General features: G+C 33.3%; 2 protein-coding genes and 1 non-coding gene across 3 annotated transcripts; 2 read left to right on the top strand and 1 right to left on the bottom strand.

The window, feature by feature from the left end:
- Positions 1-1,440: 1,440 nt before the first annotated feature.
- Positions 1,441-8,367, top strand: LOC107759866 (protein DETOXIFICATION 46, chloroplastic-like). Its single transcript, XM_016577878.2, has 14 exons — positions 1,441-2,012; positions 2,334-2,428; positions 2,595-2,703; positions 2,847-2,902; positions 4,025-4,080; positions 5,182-5,320; positions 5,473-5,610; positions 5,690-5,758; positions 5,865-5,975; positions 6,245-6,373; positions 6,829-6,906; positions 7,672-7,743; positions 7,864-7,926; positions 8,019-8,367. The coding sequence occupies exons 1-14, from the start codon at positions 1,568-1,570 to the stop codon at positions 8,118-8,120; spliced, it is 1,662 nt and encodes a 553-aa protein (XP_016433364.1). The 5' UTR covers positions 1,441-1,567; the 3' UTR covers positions 8,121-8,367.
- A 268-nt stretch (positions 8,368-8,635) lies between these two features.
- Positions 8,636-11,192, bottom strand: LOC107759865 (uncharacterized). The gene is made up of 3 exons (XM_016577877.2): positions 10,677-11,192; positions 9,174-9,386; positions 8,636-9,071 (listed from the first exon to the last, which is right to left on the bottom strand). Exons 1-3 carry the CDS (start codon positions 11,160-11,162, stop codon positions 9,012-9,014), a joined length of 759 nt encoding a protein of 252 aa, XP_016433363.1. The 5' UTR covers positions 11,163-11,192; the 3' UTR covers positions 8,636-9,011.
- Positions 11,193-11,272: 80 nt separating this feature from the next.
- Positions 11,273-11,344, top strand: TRNAP-CGG (transfer RNA proline (anticodon CGG)). The gene has a single exon. It is a non-coding gene; the product is annotated as a tRNA-Pro (tRNA).
- The last annotated feature ends 13,520 nt before the right edge of the window (positions 11,345-24,864 follow it).

Here is a 24,864-nt window from a genome sequence, read left to right as displayed (position 1 = left end):
TATTTTTGTATTTCATCACCTTGTTTGCTACCTCTTCCATGAAGTTTCCTTTCTGTCTTGTATCTAATATTTATGATCACGCTTCAAAATATTATGTTGATCACACTTAAAAATAGGCAAAATACCTTTAAACCTCCCTAAACTTGATACAGATTATTAGTTACAGCCTTAAACTATTTGTGGTCTTAATTACCCCCCTCAACTTAGCCTTTTGAGAGCCATTACCCCCCGGACGCTGATGTGGCAAAGAGTGTGGGTGCACTCACCCGCCACGTGATTTTTTCCTGTATATGTGGCATTTGAATAATAAAACATATTTTTACTTTTTTAAGTATGTTGCTTCTTTAGATAATTTTTTTCGAATACAATTTATAATAAAACTTGGATATAACTACATTATTTAGGATAAAAATTTTATTTGGCTAAAAATAATAAAGTTTTAGTTAATATTTTTTTTAATTTGACCTGAAAATAAAGATTTATACAATTATAATAAATAGTCAAGGCATCTAAAAGTTATAAAAAATACATAATTTGAAATTAATTATTTTGTCTAAAATTTTTTATATAGCTCTAAATTATGGTGCTCTAAAAATATATATATTTTTTTTTACAGATTTTACCTGAAAAAGTAAAAATACACAGTTGAAATAAATAGTCATTGCATCAAAAGAAGAAATAAAAATAGTGTACCAAAATATATTTTTAGAGCACCATAATTTAGAGCTATATAAAAATATGTATTTTTTATAACTTTTTAGATGACTTGACTATTTATTTTAATTGTATAAATCTTTATTTTCAGATCAAATTCAAAAAAATATTAACTAAAACTTTCTTATTTTTAGCCAAATAAAAAAAATCCACGTGGCAGGCGAGTGCACCCACACTCTTTGCCACACCAGCGTCCGAAGGGTGGGGGATAATGGCTCTCAATAAGACAAGTTGAGGGGGTAATTAAAATCACGAATAGTTTAAAGTTGTAACTAATAATCCGTGTCAAGTTTAGGAGGGTTTTAAGGTAGTTTGCCTTAAAAATATGGAAGGATATCTTCGTATGTAATTTTTGGAGAGAAAGAACATTATTTATTTTTGTTTTTAATTTTTATATGTGTTTGACTAGTTTTGGTAAGTTCATGTTTAATGACTACATATTGGTAAGTTGAAATTTATTTGGGACACTGTAAGATTCTCTTTAATTTATTTTATATTTCTTTGAAAATATTTTTACTTAATAGGTGACTTGATTTTGAGATTGTTATTAGTGAATTAATTTTGTATTTTTATTTTTGACGTAGAAACAAAATAGAAATATTGCAATAAGAAAATAAAACAAATAAATTCGTAAATTTGTTTTTAGTTCTCCTTTTATTTTTCACGAGTTCTTTTGTTGAAGGTGTAATATAGTGAATTCTAAGTACGGTTTGGGACAGTTACCCCCAAGCGGTCAACCTTTCTATTTTCGGTAAAATCGTTTCCACCTTACATTCTGAGCGTATTGGCTCTTTTCTTCTAGTTATACAACACCAATCAATCACCAACTCTTCATTCCACGAGGACGCAAACAATGAATGTTGAAACCCTAAATTGTAAATCTCACATTCCGATAAAAACTCCTAAATTCAATGTTAACTACTCTTCAACCCGCCTCCGAATTTTTCGGGTTACATCGTTGACCCGAATCTGCAATCTCCGCAAGGGGATAATCACTGCTTGCGTAAATCCTAGCCATGAAATTCCAGTGGAACTAGAAAGCTTGAATTTGAATTCAAGTATCAGTGAAGAAGCAGATGAAGAACAAGTAGAAGCGGAAACAATTCGAGAAGAAATTTCGGTGGTGGATTCCAATGGTAAAGGGGAATTTTCTGGGAATGAAAGCATTTGGGCTCAAGTGGTGGAGATTGTGAAGTTTTCAGGGCCCGCAGTTGGGTTGTGGTTATGTGGGCCCTTAATGAGTCTCATTGATACCGCAGTTATCGGTCAAGGAAGTTCCATTGAACTCGCCGCTCTAGGTAGACAACTCAAAAGCTCTCTATCATATAGTATATAATCTCAATTGAGTTTAACTTAGACACACTAACAATGTAGAATCTTTACACTATAGGTAACGGAATTTGTACATGCTACAACAGTTAAAAGTGACATGATAGTGCCAAATTTCTTTATACTGTATAAGTTAAACTCATATCAATTTTATTCTATACTTTTCTGTTTTGGACGTCCAAAATATTTGACAAAATTCTACTTTTGTACAATTTTTGTATAAAATAGGAAGGAGGGAGTATAATGTTGTTTCTGTTAAGTGATTTAGCTCAAATTTTTGTAATTGGCAGGTCCCGGAACTGTGTTTTGTGATAACACAAGCTATGTTTTTATGTTCCTTTCAATAGCCACTTCAAATCTAGTTGCTACTGCACTGGCCGGGCAGGTATTTTAGTTGAAAATTCTTGTTATCTTCTCAATGTAAATGCTTTTCCCAAAAATTAGGAGCTTGGTAATTGTCATAGTCACGGCGAACCCGTATATCAATATATAGTCGTTTCGTTATTTTGCTATTTACTCTTACATTCTGAGCGTCTTGGATTATGTTCCAGGATAAAAATGAAGTTCAACATCAGATATCTATCTTGCTTTTCATTGGGTTGGCCTGTGGTATTGTGATGTTTGTCTTTACAAGATTGTTTGGTACTTGGGGACTGACTGGTAAGCACCTCATTCTTTTTTTTTGGTGGTGGATTCATCAGTCATTTGAATATGTTATACTATTCATAATGTCCTCTTCTTCCTTCAGTAGTGGCGTATATTTTTTAATGAGCAACTGACGGGTAAACTTGTCTCACTTTCAGCTTTCACAGGGGCAAAGAACACAGAAATAATAAATGCAGCGAATACTTATGTCCAGGTTATTGTTCTTTTTTTTTATTTGTGCATGTTCTTAAGCTTGTTGAGCTGTTCTTCTCCTTTTTAGCATCGTTTGAGTCAATTGAAGAGCCAAAACTGCCAATGCTTTTCTTGTGCTGGATAGTCGGAAGTCAAATAAAAATTGGATATATATATATTGTTCCACATTCCCTGGATCCGCGTGTTCCTAGCCGGGCCTAAATGGATGAATGAAGAAGGGCGCCCGGGTAGACTTCAAGAGCATTTGCTCTGCCTATCTTTTCAAAACATGTCTTTTACGGGTAGGTCGAAACTCCATCCTTTTCGTTCGGTGTCATATCCTACGAATATGCGCCGAAGAACCTTCGTCCTCTTTGTTCCTTCGACATCTTCTACCCCGAAGCCAATGAGGTCCTATCGATTAGTATTACACAGAAGATATCAATTATAGACACTAATACAATTAGATCCGCTCTTCATAGACAAACTTTATATATATATATATATATATATATATATATATATATATATATATATATATATATATATATATTGTTCCACAGTGTAATTGTATAGAATTCCTGTCTTGTTTTCCACATGGTTATTTCCTCCATTGATGTATACAAATTTTCTGCTCATTTCGTCTTTTTGGTCTCTTTTAACATATACTAGTAAATAAAAGGAAAAGACTTCTCTTATAGATTATTGGTCTTTTAAAAGGCATCTTATCAAGAGTCCATAGAGTCTATAACAAATGTAAGATTTGAAAAGTGTACAATTTCATTTAGCTGTTATATGACTTAGGTTTGAAGGTCCAGCCAACTAAAACGACTAAATTACCTCTGAAAAGGAGAAAGGGAAAAGTTACAGGAGCTGGGTAGTTGTGAGCAAATTGAATGATTGATTACAATTAATTATCTAGACCTTCTTGTAGCTAAGCTTCAATTAGGAGTCTCTTCCATCCTAGAACAAACTTGCAGATAAAGACATTCAGTCATTTGCTATATTTTCTGAATTCATATGCTATAGCAGGGATAACAGCTTTTGGCTGAAAGTTTCATCCGTTCTGAGATGATCAAGTAAAATCCACTTATGCTTGGTTATCTGAGCATCTTCATCTGAACAGAATATCTTTTGATGATAGATTCGAGGCTTTGCATGGCCAGCCATGCTGGTTGGTTGGGTTGCCCAAAGTGCAAGGTACCATCTATCTATACTTTAATTTTTATCGGTGTGCTTTTAGATATTTTGTACTTGAAGGAGTTGGCTGAGTGATCTATAGGGTTATGTAGCATTCTATTCCGTTTCTTCTTCATATTGGCTGCTATGCTTTGACAAGCTCCGCTAACACATATTTATTGTTTGATATCATGTTTCATGTTGTTCTTGTAACATGGGAAATCAATTGTGGGGCAATGTCTAGCACCTATTTTCACCATATTTAGTCTTCCTCTTCCTGTTTGTCTTTCATCATGGATTCAAGTCCTCTCCCTCAAGAAGCAACTCGTTTTTTTTCTGTGTTTACATGATTATTTATTTCTGATTAGACTTATCTAAACATTCGTTATTTTCTTCTTTATATGAGAAAAACAGACTTTTGTTGATTATTAAAAGACATAACTAACTCTTACTAGGTAGTCAAATGAGCAGAATTTATTTAAATAATGAAATGAACACAACTTTTGTTAGCAGTTAGCTTATAAGTATGGCCCTATTAAAGATGGATAATGGACTTGAGCTTTGGTTGAAAGGCATTTGAGCATGCCTACCAGCTGGAGAAAACAGAGAGGGAGGGAGGGAGTCTATATCAAGCATGCGCAGCTAATGCGCCAGCTGAGCTTTTACTGAACACTGTAATTTGCTCATGAATCAGATTAGTAAGGATGAGATGGCAGAGGTAAGGAACTTGTCATTTACAAGGCTAAATATAAAATTCTGCTTTTGATATCCAAAGCAGAATTTAGATCATTTATGGAGCTGAAGGTGTCCAATTTATATCATATTACTGGTACTCTATTCCCATTTACTAAGAGAGATCTTTCTTCTCCTATTAAATATGATGTAACAGGCACTATAACTCCTTCTGGGATAACTGATGGTTATTTTAGCTTTTGCTTTTTCTTTGAATTGTATAAATTTGTTCACTCCCAGTCTGCAAATACTCTGCGTGATTTCCAAGAAGTGACTCAAAAACAATCTGAAAGCTGTTTATGATTTTATTCTAGTTTTGTTGTGTTAGCATAAGTACATTGGTCAGTCTGTTTCAACGTGTAATATATTTTCTTGTTCTTGAATATACAGTCTAGGCATGAAAGATTCATGGGGACCTTTAAAGGCTTTGGCAGTTGCCACTGTTATTAATGGCATTGGCGACATAGTCTTATGCAGATTCTTTGGATATGGTATTGCTGGAGCAGCATGGGCAACAATGGTCTCCCAAGTATGCCAAATATACCTTACCAAAAGCCTTTTCTTCCTCTAAATGAATTTAATCTGCTCTGTAACTCTCTGTCTCCCTCCCTCTCTCTACCCACCGCCCCTTCCTCCATTTTCATACTCATGGTAATTCCTAGCTTACTAGCTATATTTTAGGTTGTTGCAGCTTATATGATGATTGAAGCCCTGAACAATAAAGGGTATAATGGTTTTGCCATATCTGTCCCATCATTGAATGAAGTTCTACAGATTTTCATACTTGCAGCGCCTGTGTTCCTAACAATGATGTCAAAGGTTTGTTTGACTCTGCTGCATTTTCATTTTGCATGAAAGTAGTGACTTTGTTATGTATCTGACAAATCTTGAACTTCAGGTGGCATTCTACTCTCTGCTTGTCTACTATGCTACATCAATGGGCACAAACACTGCTGCTGCACATCAGGTTAGTTTATGTGAAAACTAATATTTTTGATGTATTTTCTTTTTGCATCTTTCTAACGACAAGGCCGGATGGATACTAATATTGACGTATTGATTTTTCTTATTAGGTCATGCTACAACTATTCTGCATATGTGCAGTATGGGGTGAGCCTCTCTCTCAAACAGCGCAGTCATTTATGCCTGAATTGTTATATGGAGTGAATCGGAACTTGTCAAAGGTTATAAGTTAATTCATGTAAAATTTACAGTATCCTGCATCTATTTCCTTTATAATACCACATCCAAGCTTGAAAAGCTATCATACTGTATAAACCTCTTCTTTGAAGAAAGCTTTGCCATCCATGAAATTTTGACCGTGATGTCCATGTGCACTGTTGTTTTTATTCTATATTGAAGTTCTTGATCCATTCCCAAGTATGCAAATAGAGCTATGTTCCATGCATTTTTCTTTAATTGGATATTCTAAAAGATGAACACTGTGAATCAGGCCCGGATGCTGCTGAAGTCCCTTTTAATCATTGGAGCATCAAATGGATTATTACTGGGATCTGTCGGAGTATCAGTTACATGGTTTTTCCCCAAAATATTTTCACCTGATCCTCTGGTCATACAAGAGGTTAGTTGTGTACTACATTTTATGACATTTCTTATCCCTTAAGACACTGATGAAGTGCAAGATGACACATCTTTTGGTCCTGAGGATTTTAATCCTTTCCACGTTCTGTTTGATAAATAACTTTGCTATTAGGAGCAAAGAGAAATGATAAAGAAAGAAATACTGCATAAAATGAAAATAACGCAAACAAAGCAGCGTGTTAACGAGGTCCATATTATACTGGATTAAGATCATGTAAGCATCATCATCATCACTGGGATCAGTTATTTCTATGGTGTTTGTTCGTCCTGTTAGCCAAACTCAGAAGCTTCAATCATAGATTTTGCAGTTTAGGTTGGGTATTTGCTATACTCTGTGCACTGCTAGTTGGAACATAAGAACCAAATAAAGATTTTATGTCACTGAAAATAGTTTTATCATGATCGACTGATTGTTCTCACCTTCTGTTGGTGCAGATGCACAAAGTATTGCTGCCATTATTTCTAACTCTCTGGGTCTCGCCGTGTGTTCATAGTCTTGAGGGAACCTTGTTGGTATGTTTTCATACTTTCTCCAAAGTATATTTTGATCATTGTAGAAATTTGGGTTGATTATATATAGATGATTTTTATCTGAAAGTCCTTTTTATTTTGTCAACGTCTGCCATAAGTTTAAGCAGTATGTTCTGTTTCTTTGGGAAAAAAAATGTATTTCAAGTTTATGGGGTAAATTTTACTGGGTAGGGGAGAACGAGAGTTGTGTTTAATGCACTAGCAATTAACTTTTTTCTTCGTGAGGGGTTTCATAGTTAACTATTTAAGAGGCTGCAAGGAGTGAAATAGAGAAATGATAGAGAGAAGAGGAAAAAAGAGGAGGGGTGGGAGGTGGGGGGTGGATGAGATTTTATTTGCTGTTTATTGAGCATTTTTGTTTATCCAAAGTACGGATAAAACATAAGGATGACAGCTCCAATTTGGATAGTAACTTTTCACATCTTTTTGTAATCTAGATCAAACAAAGAAAAACTAAAATTCCGGCGCTTAGGATATCCCTGTGAAACTCTTTGCCCAGACTACAGTTATGCATTTATTAAGTGTATTAGTTTCTTGGGAAAACAGCAGCAGCCATCTTCCTTTTCTTTCTTTTTCTTGGAGACGGTTCAGCACCTACTTATCAATTCCCATCTTGTTAATTTGGCGTTGCAATTGTTTAATTTTGTTAATTTATTTTTATTGTTATAGTATGATAGGATATTCTTCATCATTCTAATTAGTTTTGTGATGCCATTTTCTCAACACTATGATTTGGTTACCTCTTAGGCTGGACGGGACTTAAAATTTATTAGCATATCAATGACCACAGTATTTGGTTTGGCCTCTCTTCTCGTCATGGTAAGCCATTCAACTTATTTCGAAAGTGTTTCCTCAATCATCATGATTTAGTTGGCAAATCAAATTCGTTACCCTTGCTCTGCATGCTTTCCTTGAAGTAACTATTTTGATTTCAAGCAGCTCTTGAGCAGTAAAGGATTTGGTTTGCCCGGATGCTGGTTTCCGCTAGTAGCATTTCAATGGGTAAAGATCCATAGACACCCTCACAAGCTTTTTTCTGTTCTTTGTTTGTTAAAAATTGGCTGATGGTTATTTACCTTTTATTTTTTTCCCAGTCACGATTTTTGATTGCTCTACGGAGGCTTACTTTGGCGGATGGCATGCTTTATTCGGAAAACTCAGATCATTACGAGTTACAAAAGGTGAAAGCTGCATAAGTTTGATATGCTTAAGATAAATCTGTACGCAAAAAGCGGAGCAAGTTTTACGTTAAATATTTCCAATTTACAGAACGCTGGCATAGTGAATAATTATCAACAACAAAATTTTATTATTGTTGTTGTTGTTATTTGTCAATATCAAATTAATTGATTCACTATGTATCAAATTTCAAATGAGTTGCAAATTACTATTGACATGTCCAATGCTTGGAGAGCTATGTCAATGTTTGATATTTCCTGAAAACATGATTAGCATTTATTTATACATAAACTCCTGATTTAGCAATCTCGTTTTCAACATCACTGACTCCTAACATGCTGAGCAGTGCAGTTTTCATTTAAAATAGAATTATTTCGATGTGAGTCAAGTTAGACCAAATAAATAATGTTTCCCAATTTCACAAAATAAATGACGAAAAGAGGGACTAAGCATGAAAAGGAGATATTTACCAGCGTAATGACCATAATTAGTCAGAACCATGATACAGAAGGGTAAATTAAGACATCAAGGATCCATTAGTAAAGTGCACTATTCTTCAGATTTCTTCTAGTTAGAATTGACGATTTCTGCAACAAGGAATACAACATTTTCGACGTCAACCTACTATAATATTGGATATGATCAGATTCAAGATCAATCTATACTAAGTGAACGTCTTTGATACTATTTCCCACTCCGCCCAAAATTGTAAAAACGAAATAGTAGGAGAAAAAGTACAACTGCAAACTTTTCTTGTATAAACTTCTTCAGCTGGGATACTTCATACTCAAATTCTTTGTCCCTTAGATCTTCATCTTCAGACTGAATATACGTGTGCGCCTATCATAAGAAACTTCTGGCAAATTTTAACTGAGCCATGGGAGCATTGTGATGACTCTGGTGGAAACTTAAACCCTGCTACTTCCTCGACGACCACGAGCATATGGTCTTGGTACTTGTCCTTTACTCTGCACATAAGGAGATTCCAAAACGAGTAAGGATTATCATGATTGAAGGAGAGAAGAAAAAGTGGAAAAGTTTATTATAACTAGATAGAATGAAATTAAGACCTCAAATGATTGTTTCGCCGCATATTGTTTTTTTCTCATAAAAGCATTTTGAGCCTGTTTTTTCTTCTCTTCGGCTTTAAGTTTTGTTACGCTTGGACGGTAGAGAATCACAGTCCTACCAATTTGACCAACAACCACTGACCCAGTTGCTTCCTCCAAATGCTTTACGACATCATCCAGTTCTCCTCCTGGACAGGTACCATGTATTTTGAGCTGCATATAACAATGCAGCCATCAAAATCGAATCCCAAGAGCAATGGTTTTATCAGTTATCACATTCACCAACAGTTAACACATTGCTAAAAAGATAAGCGTGAACTTCCATCAACGGAGCTGATAACATGTGACTGTCAGTCCACCTTAGTTTAAGCAAATTAAATTCTACTGATTTTCCATCGGAAAAGGTCCTTATTCCTTAGCGAATCAAGTTATAATCATTATTTTGGACATTTTTACTTTTACCGGCAAAAGGCACATACTTGATCACAAACACCCGCCTTCTTCAATATAGCCGCTTAACCTTTAACCATATTGATTACTATTGCTCATACTGCTAATCTACACACAACAAACCGGCTTCAACTAATTACAAGTTAACAGTGACACAAGCACAGCAAAAGAATTCCAAGTCTTTCTAATGTGAAACCTCCACTTGCTAGTAACCAGAATAATCATCTCAGAAACTCAACAACCACTCAAATAAAGCCAAATTCCAGCAGATTTATAACGATTCCATGAACATGTTTGTGCAGATTTTAGTTCGTTCCCTGTTTCATGGTTTTGGTGAAAAAACTAATAAGCAACAGAGGTACCATAACATTGGAATGTCTATAGAAAGATTAATACTCGCTACTCAACCTACATATTTTGTTAGAATGCACATTATCAAGAACTAAAACGGCATGCAAGCACAAACAGTTCCACCGGTTTAACAGCCTGCTTTAACTCAGATTTACAGCAAGATCCGTGACCAATTTTTTACCTAATTACTAACATATCATCTCTACTTGTTACTTATATCAACAACAACAACTACCCAGTAAAGTCCCCCAAAGTGGGGTCTCTTACGCCTACCACGATAGGGCAGAGAGGTTATTTCCGATAGACCCTCGGCAACAGTCACTGTTCTTACTAACTACTAGTCCAGTAATTATTGTTCTTATAAATTCCGACCTATGACGAGAGGCAAATTCAGAATTTTAATAACATGGCCTTAAAACTTATTGGTAATTTTAAAATTATGGTTCACATATAATATTTGCTGAAAGTTTAGTGGGTTTTCACATATAGAGTATATGTATATCCATGATCCGCGTAGAAAATACTGATGAACCGAGGAAATTAAGATAACTCGAAAAGTTTTGAAAGCCAATTAGAAAAAAAGAAAAGAACACTACAGTGAATTTGAAGATAACGTTTCTACCATAATTGATATAAATCCTAAACAGCTGGTCAAAAATTGAGTAAAATCTTCACCAGCACAAAAAAAAGGGGAAAATGTACCTTGAGAAGCTCATTAGCTTCAAGAGTTTCATCTAACGCAAATATCACAGAATCAGTGACACCAGATTTGCCGACTTGTTGACTCTTCAGCTTCTTCCCTAAACTGTGTGCATACGATGCCAATTCTTTCTTCTCCTTCACTGTCAGGCTCAGCAGTTCTTTCTTCTCCTTCACTCTCAGCCTCGGAGCAGCAGTTACTTCTCCATTTTCTTTTGCAATTTCCTTGTCCTCCACGTCCTCAGTGGATTCCAATAGGGCTTGAGAACTAGAGACAAGTACTGGAAGGTTCGCGAAGGTTCTAGAGCGAAGATAGAAGGACGGAGAATTGTTGGCGGTAATGGGACAAAGCGACGTCGTTTGATGGGGAAGAAGAGAGAGAGACTGCTTAAGGAAGGAGAACGAGAGGATAGGAGCGGGTCGGAGCAGGCGATGAAAAACCATGAGTTGGGATGAGGAAGAGGAAGAGGATAACATTATTGTTCCCATTTGCTTTCAGCTTCAGTTCTTGTTTGCCTCGCCTGCGACATTATTGTGAGTTCTTGTAGATCCAGCAACAAACGACAAATTGAAAAATATGAAATGCCTATTACAACATTGGGTGTTTGGTCTAGTGGTATGATTCTCGCTTCGGGTGCGAGAGGTCCCGAGTTCGATTCCCGGAACACCCCTTTTTTCGTACCTACTAATTAATGGTATCTCTATTAACTTTTTTAGTTAAATACAAGGGAAGACAATCTCAGAAACTACATAAAAAATTGAACCTTTTTGCCTATGCACACCGGTTTACACCAAACTATATTAACTCACTATAATTAATTAATTTAATTAGATTAGAATGCATGTAATTTACCATGGTTAAATGATTGAAGTCCATATGCAATACACATGTCATATATTTATTTGTTTGGTGTAAACGCCCGGTGAGGGTGCGAGTAAGTTTTTACCTTGATGTTGCTCTAGAAAGTCAATTCCTTTTTCTTTTTCTTATTTGCTTCAGAAAAGTTCAATCCCTTTATCCCTCTTCTATATAATCTATCTTAACTTTCCAATTGTGATCATCTACTCAATAATCACACTTGTCCCATATATTCTATGATCCCGAGACAGTAATAATATAATACTTAATACATAATATATAGAAGTAGTAATTGCTGGCATAATCAAAACCTTTTCTTTAGTTTGTCATTGATTTTTTTGTGCGTTGTCTCGAATTAGTTTTACCTATACAAAATATAAAATTTCTCATTCCGAAACTATCCTTCCCTACCTTAAATTATAACTTCTTTAACATTATTTTCTTTACTTTGGTCTTGTGCAACGCTAGATAAAACGTAAAATGTTTCTATCTTAATGCGATTGACAACGTGGAGCATATTGCTTGCAATTAAACCCTAATTCAAGCAGCAAAAATTGGACCAATACTTTTGTTTCAGAATTCCTCCAGCAAATTACAAAAGGCTAGCCATCCATGGAGATAACACAGTAATTTAACTCACCGAAACAAGACCATAATAATATCTTTCAGTGTATATATGACCTTGATTTGTTATAAAGGAAATAATAGACAAATGAGAATATAAAGGAAATTCTAACAGTACTTTATACGGAAAACCTTTTTTTTTAGTGTGCCATAAGAGATGTTCAGTTACAAATCTACAAAGACCCATGGATATTTTAAAACCGATTAAACTGTCCGAATCGTACCGTACTGAACCGATTTTTAGATTTCTTTTAATAAAATTATAGGTTTTTATATAAATCTATAACGGTACCGATAATTATGATAGATTTCTTATTTTATAAAAATAAACCGAAAAAATACCGAATAAATTAGCATGTGAAAAACTATATTTATTTATTAAGTTTACAAATAATAATATATTAAAAAATTTCTTAGGCTTTGTAATTGTGAAAATGGTTGCAAGCCAACAGGTAACGAAACTTAAATTCCTAATTCTCAAACCTATTATGTTGCTCCTATTGAAACTAAATTGTTTCCGACATATTCACTAGCAAGAGACAAGGTATTCTAGCGACTATAAATGGCAAACTACAATTTACTGAATATATTTCCTTTTGCATGATTAATCTTCTATGATTATCTTTTTGAATATCTAATCTTCTATAGACTTTATTAGAGTCCAACCTTGGTTAATATCTTTCCATTCGTGTGATTTGTATATTTTTTGTCTTTGTATAATTTTTTACACTGCTGTAGAATAATTAATGGATCTATACTCTTGCCATCTTTCATGTTTTCTTAATTCATCACTTTTTAAATAGTAAAAATATTTGGAGACTTTTGCAAAATCCTATAAAAGTATGTATGTTATTGCATTCTACTTCTACTAGTGACTTTTATATGATATTTTTTTTTAAATATAAAAAACAAATCAAACTGTACCAATACCGAAGAAAAACTGACATGATTGAGACGGTTTCAGAAAGTCTAATTTGGGCTATACATAATACTGAAATATTGGTATGGTACATGGTGTAAGTGGATATCTAAAAATCGATTGAACAGTGTCGAACCGATTTTTAGGTTTCTTTTAATAAAACTGTAGGTTTTTATATAAATCTATAACCGTATCGATAATTAGGATAGGTTTTTTATTTTATAAAAATAAACTGAAAAAAAAACATATCATACTGAATAAATTTACATGTGAGAAATATATTTATTTAATATGTTTAAAAATAATACTAATATATCAAAATTTCCGTTAGGCCTTGGAACTGTGAAAACGGTTACAAGCCAACAAGTATTTAAAACTCAAAATCCTAATTCCCAAACTTATAATGCTACTCCTATTAAAAATAAATTATTTCTAGCGTATTCATTAGCAAGACACAAGGTATTCTAGCAACTAGTAGCAAACTACAATGTATTGGATATGTTTCTTTCGTATGAGTTAGATTTATCTTTTTGAATATTTTATCTTTTATATATAAACTTTATTCTTGAGTTCCAGGTTGGTTAATATCTTTTCACTTGGTTAATATCTTTATTTTATTTTACGATATTGTAGAATAGTTGATGGATGGATCTATACTCTGACTATCTTACATATTTTCTTAATTCATTCCTCAGTAAAAATATCTAGAGAGTTTGCTAAGCGTCCTATAAAAGCACGTATGTTATTGCATTATACTTCTATTAGTTACTTTTAAATGAAATTTAAAGAAAAATACCGAAAATTAATAGAACCGTATTAATACCGAAAAGAAACCGACAAGATTGGAACAATTTCGAAAAGTTTAATTTTAATTACATACAATAGAATATTTGGCACTCTTGAACTCATAAGGGTTTTAAAGACTCTTTTTGGGTTTTCCCTTACAAATTGGCACTCTTTAAACGCACACAAATAGAGGGTGTCAGAGTAGAAATTAGACATGAACACACTTGGTGAGAACTACATGTAAAGACCTCATAGTTGAAACTTAGTAATCACCATATCAAAAATGCATTGGCTATTCACCAGACTTTCATCTTTGATTTGGCAAAAAAATTCAACCACAGGTGTGGAAGAAGTTGTTCGCATGCAGATGAAGTGTAAGACAATTACCACAAATTTTCCGAGAAATCGAAAGTTGCTAAGTGTAACACATTGATGCATCACTTTAACAGCTTGTTTGAATGGATGTTGCGACAATTTTGTATGGTCACGACATTATTTAATTTTTTCCTTTCATCTCGCCCTTCATTATTAATAAATAATCTTATTTTATTATTTTTCCTACCTTTTTATACATAATTTTACCTCAAGATCATAATTCTTTTAATAATATTGCAAGTTTATTCTTCATATTATTGGTGCGTAATATTATGACGATAACAAACGATGCATACAGTCTATTCAAACATTGTATTCATCAAATGATGATATAGTACAATATAATACAATACGATGCGTTACGAAACGATATGTACCAACCATCCAAACAACCTCTAAATGAATACTTGTTGGAAGTAAGAGATGAATACTTGTTTGGATGAAGTAAAAAAATATTTTTAAGCACTTATTTTTAAGCTAAAATGACAAAAACAAACCAAAAGCCAACGGGATCCAAATCAAAACTTTAGGGGAGCAGCAAATGATCCTCAACGGGCAAGAAAAAGAAATATATAATTGCTAAACTCATATTCTTTATTTTTCATTTACAAACATACTACGTCATACAACAATAAAGGGTGGACCCCATCACCTGCTACTCAAATCGTATTATCAGGGAGATTTTTCAGGTGCCAGTATCCACCCTCAATTTTTTTTCTGTTTACACAAGCTAAACCCTAGCTCCCTACAGAAACAGTATTCGCATACCTAATCGCTAGGGTTTATTTGTCCCAACAAGAAAATTGGACACAATCTGAATAAAACAAACTGAAAATAATACTGAAACGAACTACACTGAACTTAACTAGTACACTAGCCATTATGAACTAAAACTGCATTGCTATAAAATTTGATGATTATAATTTCTCATTTATCGAGAATGTGAGTAGGAGGGGGAAGTGACTCTACATTTTCCCACAGTATTTATATTCACCAACTCCCCAGAACCATCTCTTGGAGGACTGAAAATTACAGGCAGAAACCCTTCTGATTCACAATCAAACATCGTATCTTTGAACCGGTTCACTAACGCCTCCTTTCCCTGTTAGCCATTTCACATCAAAAATCACATAAACTAATTAGTAATACATCAACTGATCGATAAAAAAAATCTTGAATCGACAACAACGACCGTCTAAAATCCCACTCGTACGGTTTGAAAAGGGTAGGGTATACAAAGACTTTATACCCACCTCGAGGGAGTAGGGGGAGAGGCTCAAATTCTTGAACCGGGTGACTGGCAAATTAAAAGGGGTATTAGCAAATGCACCTGGATTTTTGCAGCGACTATTTTAACACTCCTGGGAAATCCCGGAAACACGTTTAGTTTGTTAGCAAATGCATCAAAAAAATTCAACACAGCTCCGTGATCTGTGAAATTAACAAAAGCGAATCCTCTGCTCCTCTTATTTCTGCACAAATAAGACCCATCTTTTACGCTAGCCCTAAACATAGAACAATTAAACCAGACACTACGAGATAATATAGATTTAAATTGCGTACTTGAAATCCATGGGCAAATACAAGAAGTCATAAGCAGAGATAATATTTGGTCCATTAGAATCATTGGCCTTTACATTTTCCACTGAGCAATGTTGGTCTAGAAATTGCATCAACATGTCACGGCTGTAAAGGAATAAAATGAAACAATTAAATTTCTAACAAATACCAAGGAGCACAATAAAGAAGTAATTAATAGAGAGTAAACTGATAGTGATCATGATATGCAACTAGAGAGTCGGACTATTAATTTACACTTAATAAACTTCCAAAAACGGAAATAAGTAAATGAATAACAAACGAAACAAAAAAGGGCAAACAAAATCACATACCTGTAAGAGTATGGAATATTCTTGATCATGACAGTAGTAGTATTGTTTTGGGACCAAGTGAGAGGTATCACATCGTGTTTCTGCAGCTTATTGTTCTGTGGCCACTTTCCACAACAAACACCTTGAGACCTTTCATTTTCCATTTTCCTTTGCATAAAACCGTCATTAGAACAACTTCCTCTGGAAAAACCTCGGCCTCTTTGTCTCGGGACATAACCACTCCTCATCCTAGGAAGCCGAGGTCGAGAATTTTCACGAGCCATCAACCTAGGAGGAATGTTCCGAGGCGCGTGTCTTACCGATGGTCGCGATATCTCCAGCAGTTGTGGATCGACGGCAGGAGATGGAGGCGGTGAAGTATAGAGCGAGTTTGGAAGATAATGAGTCGGAGAATCACTTGTAAATGATATTGGTACAACCTCCTGCGGTGGTGCATCGACTGTAGGAAAGGAAGGCGGATGTGTATAGAGCGAGTTTGAAACCACCTGCGGTGGTGGATCGACAGCAGGAAATGAAGGCGGTGGAGGCGGAAGCGGAGGCGGAGGCGGTGGTGTATAAAGTGAGGTTGCCGGATAATGAGAGGGAGGAACAGAAAACGGTGATTGAGATAGTTGATTAATGGGTGTAAAGGGAGAAGGCATGTAGCCGGTGGGAAAATGGTAAGAATTGAGGGGAAGAGAAGGTGTTGGATTATTGACAGTGTTTGTGTAGAAAACAGGCGTATACTCAGGTGCTTGAGGGTTCAATAAACTCCTTCGACCAGCCATTACTGAACTGTACTAAAAAGTTGAAACTAGGTTTTTGATAAAAATGGTGTTCTGAACTCTGACTGTTTTACGAGTAAAGAAGAGAGAGAACTTTGTTCGAGGGGAAGGCGGAAGAATGAAAGATACAGAGAAAGAACGGTGACAGAGATGTATAGAGAGAGACACAGACGAGTGTGGCAAGAAAGAGTTGGGAACGAACTGTTGATTCACTGCACTGTCCACTCACTGTTGGCAGCAAAAAGGCCACTTCCTTTTTATAGCCACCCCAATGTAGATTTTGAACCTCGTTGACCACTAAATTACACTTTTGAATTGTGTTAAGGGGGTTCAAAATTTAATATATAAAGGTAAAAAACAGATTTTGCCTTATATATACAGTATAATTTTTCGGCGAAGGGGATTTGGGTAAATCCCTTGCGCCCCTAAATCCGCCCCTGCCCCCAACTAAGGAATTTGTGACTAACCCTTTCGAACCAAAAATTTCATTTTGTGCCTCAAATACAAGTTGGGTGAAGTTTCTTTTTTGTCTCGCAATTACGTGGGTCCCAAAATTTTATGAATTCAAATATATAAGATATGGGTCCACAAAGATAAAAATAAATATAAGTTGTGTAAGACACAAAATAAAATCATTTCTTCCGGATAGTAGAAAATTAGAGGAAAAACAACTACACTAGAAAACAGGAGAACCATGTCTGCCTTATATAAGTGCAAAAATAATTTTTATGTAATGAAAAGAATTAAGTTATATAGCAAGTTATTTAGTATATTTTTTAAGTTGCCGGATTATGCTTATTATAAAGAGTTACTTATTATCCTAAATAATTTAATTTGATGCTGAATAAAATATTAAAGTGTGTCAGTATAAAGCATTTAATTAATTTTGTTAAACAATCATGAGGTTACAACTTCGATTTCTTTCCTTGCAAAAAAGTTCCGCTTTTCAAGTATAGTAGTGAAAACCTAAATCCTTTACCGAAATCGTCAAAAATATGAGTAAGTTTGAAAACTTAAATTTCCCCCCAAAAACTTTTGTTGATACCCAATTTTTCTCTCATATTTTAAATATATATACATACACTTAAAAAATAGTGCATATGAGTCATCATTTGATTTATAAGCATACATTGATTATTTAATATATTAATATTTTATTGTTCAACAACCTTTGCAAGTAAGCATTTAAGAAATTAAAAACCAACTTTGTTGTAATTTGCATTATATATATATATATATAATAAAGAACTAGAAAAGTATCTTCCAATTAGTAATGACTAGATAAAGTCATAAAACATTTTCATTTAATTGTGCATTACGTTTATACACAGTCAAATACTAATTAAGTGGTTTACGAGCACTACAATATTATTACAAACCATTGAATCTTTCTAATTTTTCTTAAATCGTATTAATATTGTTTCGCATTGATATTTCTAAAATTATATTTTGTAGTTAACATATTTATTAGTAAGAAATTCTCGTAAAATATTGACATACTTTGGTGAATATCATGTGTTAGGAGTAGAGCCGTCAATATAGGCTTGACCCATTGGGCCAACCTAGCCCAAACCGTGATTAGCAGGATTGAACTAGAATTTTTGGAGTCCATTTAAAAACGAGTCTTTTAAGCCCGACTCGAGTAAGCCCGTGGCCAGTGAGGCCCATCAAAATGGTGAGCTAGCCCAACCTGTCAATTGCCAAAGGCCATGTGTGCTGGACAGGACTAGTCCGGCCCTACCCATATTGACATCTCTGGTTAGGAGATCTTACGACGAATAATATTAGGGGTGTTCACGATTCGATTTGGCCGATTTTTGATTAAAACCAAAACAAACCAATTTAATCGGTTTTTAAAATTTTAAAACCAAAACCAAACCAAATTACATACAAACCATCGGTTTGGTTGTTGTTGGTTTGGTTCGGTTCTTAGTAAGCTAATGATAAGTTGATAATAGTAAAACAACACTAGACAACAATCTGAAAATAATTTGCTAAATTTATGCTTTTTTATATATTTATTTCGGACCTGAAAGTTTATTTACCCGTTTATACGAAAAAAATGAACAAAAAACAAACTAAAAGTTTACTTCTCAAGCTTTAGCTACTATAGTCTGGCAATTTGAGTTTGCTTTCTTTACTCTTGTCGTAGATTGTTTTTTTTTTCTAACTCTTTTATTAGAAAAAAGTATGTGTGTAGGTTAGAGAATTAGATTCTCTTAAGGAAAAGAAAATTGGTCGATTCCTATTCTTTTGGGCTTAGGCAATCTTTCAAGATATAAGTAGGATAAATCAAAATTCAAAATAATAATTAAAATGCATAAAATATTTAAAATTATTTACGAAAAGATATTATATCATATATCAATAATTATTCATATTTTTATATAATTAATCGATTCGCTTCGATTTTTTCGGTTTTTTATAATAGAACCAAAACCAAACCAAATATTATCGGTTTTTAAAATTTAAAATCAAAACCAATCCAAATCAAGAAAAATATCGATTTACATAATCGGTTTGGTTCGATTTTTGATTTGGATCGATTTTCTATCGAACCGTGAACAACCCTAATTACTATTATTTTATAGGAGTATTAACTTTATACGAAAGTATTTGATAATAAGCAGAAAATATTGAATAAAAAACATATATAAATCTTAAACAAACTACTACTATATGAGATAAAATGAGAGGCTGAGGCGGCTGGGTGGAGTGTGGGGTTTGGCTGAGGTGGAAGGGTGGGGTGATTGGGGTTGGAGGTTGGGGTTTATTGGGGGGTGAGGTACAATCAACTTTGAATGCCACGATGGAAAATTGGAAAACACAACCCAAAGCAAAAAAAAAAAAAAAAAGGGGGAAGTGAAGCGGCGCGTTGAGAAAACGTAGTGGAAGAGCGTGGAAGAGGAAATCGGAAGCTCATAATTAGTTGCATTAAATGCACAGATTCGGAGCCTCGGGGATACACGGTAGCCGTGATGAATGTTCCTCCTCTTGTCTCGTCTATGCCGCTCCCTTCTGCTTTCCTCTTCATTGGATTGGACAAACGATTTAAAGTATTAATTTAATCTGAATAATATTTTGGCAATAATTGCTGGTGAAAACAACTAGGTGCCATATAAATTTAAACCAAAAAATTAGGCCAAATACATATGCAACCTATTCAACTTGAATATTATTTTTCGTTTTGGCATTTTATCTCTATCTTGTTCCATTTTAGCCCTTCAATTTTATTTTATATATTCTATTTTGGCCTCCAGCTCTATTTTATATGTTCTATTTTGGTCCTCCAACTTAATTTCTTATGTTTCACTTTAACACAAAAGCTGAAACCGACACAAAAAAATATAGCGTGTGTGTATACACAAATTTGAGGTGTAATAAATATCCGATTAAATATTGTCACATGAGTTTTTCATCCATGTCAAATGGATCAATACTAAAATACCCAAACCCGACCATATTTTTTTTGGGTTTATTTCATCTAAACGGGCCAGGTATGAAATCGGCAGATGAAAGCTTTGGAACTTTGAGAATGAAGATGAGGTAACAGTGGATGAAAAAATACGATCGGGTTCGGGTATTTTAGTATTGACCCATTTGACATGGATGAAAAAGCTAGGTAAAAATATTTGATTGGATAATTATTACACCTCAGATTTGTATACACACGCGCTATATTTTTTGCATTGGTTTTAGCTTTTGTATTAAAGTGAAACATAAAAATAGAATTAGAGGGCCAAAATGGAACATATAAAGTAGAGTTGAAGGGCCAAAATGGAACAAGGTAGAGATAGAGTGTCAAAATAAAAAATGGTGTCAAGCTGAATGAGTTGTATATGTATTTGGCCAAAAAATTAAAAGCAATACGCTTATTCGACAGTAAGTCGGATCAGAAGCAGTGGCGGAGCCACATTGAACAACATCCCTTCGTCGGAAAATTATACTATATTGTTAGATAATTTTTTTTATTTTATATATTTTTATAATATGCTGACTCCCCTTGACTTTTCAATATATTTAATTATTTATATTTGATATCCATTGATGAAAATTCTGGCTCCGCCACTGATTAGGAGGTTCTTGTTTTCGTATAAAACTTGTCAAAATACCGTAAAATGTACATCTTCTCCCAAATACTGTTGTGAATATAGATGTTGGTGGCTGTTATACATAAAACTGTAGTGGATTGGGTAAAGTTTCATGTGTTTGGCGAAGTTTTCTAATCTTGATAAAATAGAATTGTAAAACAAAACGTTTAACATTACGATAATGAAAATGAAAAATAAAAATAAAAAATCAAGACTATATTAGCACATGTTTTTTGTAATTTAGGACCTCCCAGACCAATCTCATTTTTATTTTATTTTTCTAAAACATGATATTTTTGTAGTTTCTCTTTCACTTTCTCTCCTACCATCTTGAACCACCCATATCATTAAAAGACTTATAACCTGTTTGGCCAAATTTTCTTGGGGCTAAAAGTGTTTTTTTTTTTGGCAAAAATACTTTTGGCCAAAAATTGAGGTGTTTGGCCAAACTTTTGGAAGGAAAAAAAATGCTTTTGAGGAGAAGCAGAAGCAGTTTTGGAAAAGCAGAAAAAAGTAGTTTTTCTCCAAAAGCACTTTTCTGAGAAGCACTTTTGAAAAAAATACACTTAGAAGCAGTTTTCAAAAGCTTGGCCAAACATTAATTACTGCTCAAAAGTGTTTTTCTAATTAATTAGTCAAACACAAACTACTTCTCACAAAAAACTCTTTTTTTAAAAGTACTTTTAGAAAAAACACTTATGAAAATAAACTGATTTTATAAGTTTGGCAAACGGGCTATTAATCATATTCTTCCTTTACCATTCTTATTAGTACTATGCTTTCTAATTTGTGGATAATCCAACAGAAGATAGGTAAAGATTTGAGTATTTGTGTAGCTATTTGATGAAGAATTTTGTGAGAAAATAAAAATGGAAAAGGAGAATACTGTTTGCCAAACCTTTTTTCTAGAAAAACTTAGACTTTTGATCCGAAAATATTAGGGCGTTTGGACATAAAAATTGTAATTTTGAAAGAAAAAAAAAAGTAATATTTGGAGTTAAATTAAAAAATGGTATTTGAAATTTGAAATTATGTCTTGACATGCATTTCATTTGAAAAATATTACTCCCTCCGGTCTAAAATAAGTGATTCTTTGGCTTTTTTCTTGTGGTTCAAAATAAGTTATTTTTCTAGATTTCAAGAATGAATTAATTATTTTTTTCCTATATTGCCCTTAGAGTAATTAATGTTGGAATATGTGTTAGGAGTGTTTAAGTGAAGAGATAGTAAAGGTTAATATAGTTATTTTTATTGTTAATTAATGTTACAATGTGAATTTCTTAATATGTGTGAAATCAACAAAAATCACTTATTTTGAATAAGAGGAAGAACAATTTTGTGAGTGAGGAAGAAAGTTTTTTTGAAAATTTTGAAAAAGTGGTCAAAATAACCTTTTTGGTCATAAATTTTATATTCTTATCTTGTTTTTACGCTATATGCACTGCTAGTGGATAATTATAATACTATTTTGAACAAGTTCACGGGTCATAGGACTCCGACACACAAGCTGAAGGGGTAATTATCGTATTCTCCGACGAAAATCTACAAAAACTTGTGGCCAAATACATATACTAACCCATTCAACTTGGTCTTATTTTTCATTTTGGCACTCTATCTCAACCTTGTTTCATTTTGGTCCTCCAACTCTATTTTATATGTTCCAATTTGGCCCTCCAACTTTATTTTTTATGTTTCACTTTAACACAAAAGTTGAAATCAGTGCAAAAAATATAGCACGTGTGTATACACAAATCTACAGTGTAATAAATATCCAATTAAATATTATCACCTGTTTTTTTTATCCATATCAAACGGATCAATACTAAAATACCCGAGCTTGGTTGTATTTTTTCATCCATTGTTGCCGTATCTTTATTCTCAAAGTTCCAAAGCTTTCATCTGCAGATTTCGTACATGGCCATCCAGAAAATTTCAAACTTTTTGCAATTTTATTATTCATTTATTTATTTTGATTTTTTTTGTGGGTTTATTTCATTTAAGCTTGAAGGATGAAGTGAATCCATGTCTCGAAGAAAATTATTTTTTCATAATGGAATGAATATTTGTTCTTGTGGATTTCAAGTTGAACTGAAAGTATCATGGACACCAAGAAATTCAGGTCGGGCTTTTATGGGTGTAAATTTGACAAAATAAGTGAACTACATTCGGATTTCATTTTCAGTGTAGTCATTTTCTTGTGTAAATAAGAAGCGGACTTAATTTTACCAAAATACGGTTGAGTTCAGATGTTTTAGTACTAACCCGTTTGACATGGATAAAAAAATCATGTGGCAACATTTAATTGAATATTTATTACACATCAGATTTTTGTATACACACGCGCTATATTTTTTACACTTGTTTCAACTTTTGTGTTAAAGTGGAGCATAAAAAATAGAGTTTGAGGGCCAAAATGGAACATATAAATTAGAACTAGAGGACTAAAATAGAATAAGGTTGAGATAGAGTTCCAAAATGAAAAATAATACCAAGTTGAATGGGTTGTATATGTATTTGGGTCAAAACTTGTTGATACAATTTGTATTTGTGATAGGCATCACCCTATGAAAAAAAAGGAGCTTGGCATTATAAAGTATTATAGCAAGTTGGGAAAAAATATTAAAGAGAACTTTTCTCTTTTTTAACTTGGAGGAGAAGTTTGAGCCCGTTTGGACATAAGAATTTTTTTATTTTTTTAAAATAAAATTTTATTTTTTTCGAAATTAGTATTTGACCATAAAATTTTCAATTTTCACTTTAAAATAAATTTTGAAATTTTTCGAAAATTTAAAAAACTCAAAAAACTGCTTTTCAAAATTTTCACTCATATCAATCATAAAACTTCAAAAACAATCTAAAATTATATTCATGTCCAAACACAACTCTAATTTTCAAATATCATTTTCACTTGAAAAAAGTTTCACTTTTTTTTTTGGAATTTTACAATTCTTATGTCCAAATGCCCACTTAATGTCTCCCTGATTATGAAGGAGCTCTTTTATCAAGCAAAGAAAAATAGTTATATTACATAAATGTCTCTAATAAGTCTTATCTTATCATCCTCTAGTCATTAATTATAAACTTATCAAAACTAGTCAAACACGCACAAAAATTGAAAATACAAATAAATAAGGTTCTTTCTTTCCAAAAATCACAAACAAAAATCTCCTTTCATATTTTTAAGTGTGATCGGTAATATTAGAAGTAAAACGGAAAGGACATTTATGAATGAGGTAGCGAACAAATTGATAAAATACTAGTGTGTGTGTGTGTGTGTGTATTCCAAAAAAATTAAGCAAAAAAGGATCTTGTCAATGGGTATGGTTGAAATTCATAAAAAATATATAGATGAGTCAATATACAAAATTTGAGAAAGATTGGAGATGATTTGGTATCAAAATTCGTAGTTAAAATCGTATTTTAAAATTTCTTATGCGACACATATATCAAACATGTATCACACACTAAGGTATATAGAGATATATATGTGACACACATATTATTTTTTTTATGTTCATTTTCTACTTTGAATTTTCAATTCAAACCACTCAAAACTCCGCTGAATCATCCCAAAATTGAGATCTTATGATGTACTCAATCTATTCTAATAACACTCACTCAACAAAATTGACATTTTTCTGGCTACAAATAGCTATTTGCTAATTGGCTAATATTGATAACATCTAGCTAATATTAATAATATTTTACGAATTGACAAATTTTTATAATAAACTACTTACAAATAGACATAATTGCTAGTTTCCCAAAAAAATATCACGGTCAATGTGCGTAAAGAAAAACGGATCCGAAATTTAATTTCATCGTTTCAAAATGTCTTGTTTGTCTTATGAATTCATAGTTGAGTACTTTTTGCAATTTCA

The sequence above is a fragment of the Nicotiana tabacum genome, chromosome 7, assembly GCF_000715075.1.
Source record: "Nicotiana tabacum cultivar K326 chromosome 7, ASM71507v2, whole genome shotgun sequence".
In the NCBI taxonomy this organism is placed as follows: Eukaryota; Viridiplantae; Streptophyta; class Magnoliopsida; order Solanales; family Solanaceae; genus Nicotiana; species Nicotiana tabacum.
Note: the sequence above shows the minus strand (reverse complement) of the source record. Positions and strands in the feature narration are given on the sequence as shown.

Bases quoted from the DNA above. Each gene is read 5' to 3' on its own strand.
- LOC107759866 (XM_016577878.2), top strand. From the start codon at position 1,568: ATGAATGTTGAAACCCTAAATTGTAAATCTCACATTCCGATAAAAACT. The intron at 2,429-2,594 runs GTATTTTAGTTG...ATTATGTTCCAG, and splicing joins CTACTGCACTGGCCGGGCAG to GATAAAAATGAAGTTCAACA. The intron at 5,321-5,472 runs GTATGCCAAATA...GCTATATTTTAG, and splicing joins GGGCAACAATGGTCTCCCAA to GTTGTTGCAGCTTATATGAT.
- LOC107759865 (XM_016577877.2), bottom strand. From the start codon at position 11,162: ATGGGAACAATAATGTTATCCTCTTCCTCTTCCTCATCCCAACTCATG. The intron at 9,387-10,676 runs GTACATTTTCCC...TGTTATATGCAG, and splicing joins AAGCTAATGAGCTTCTCAAG to CTCAAAATACATGGTACCTG. The intron at 9,072-9,173 runs GTCTTAATTTCA...CCTTATGTGCAG, and splicing joins CGGCGAAACAATCATTTGAG to AGTAAAGGACAAGTACCAAG.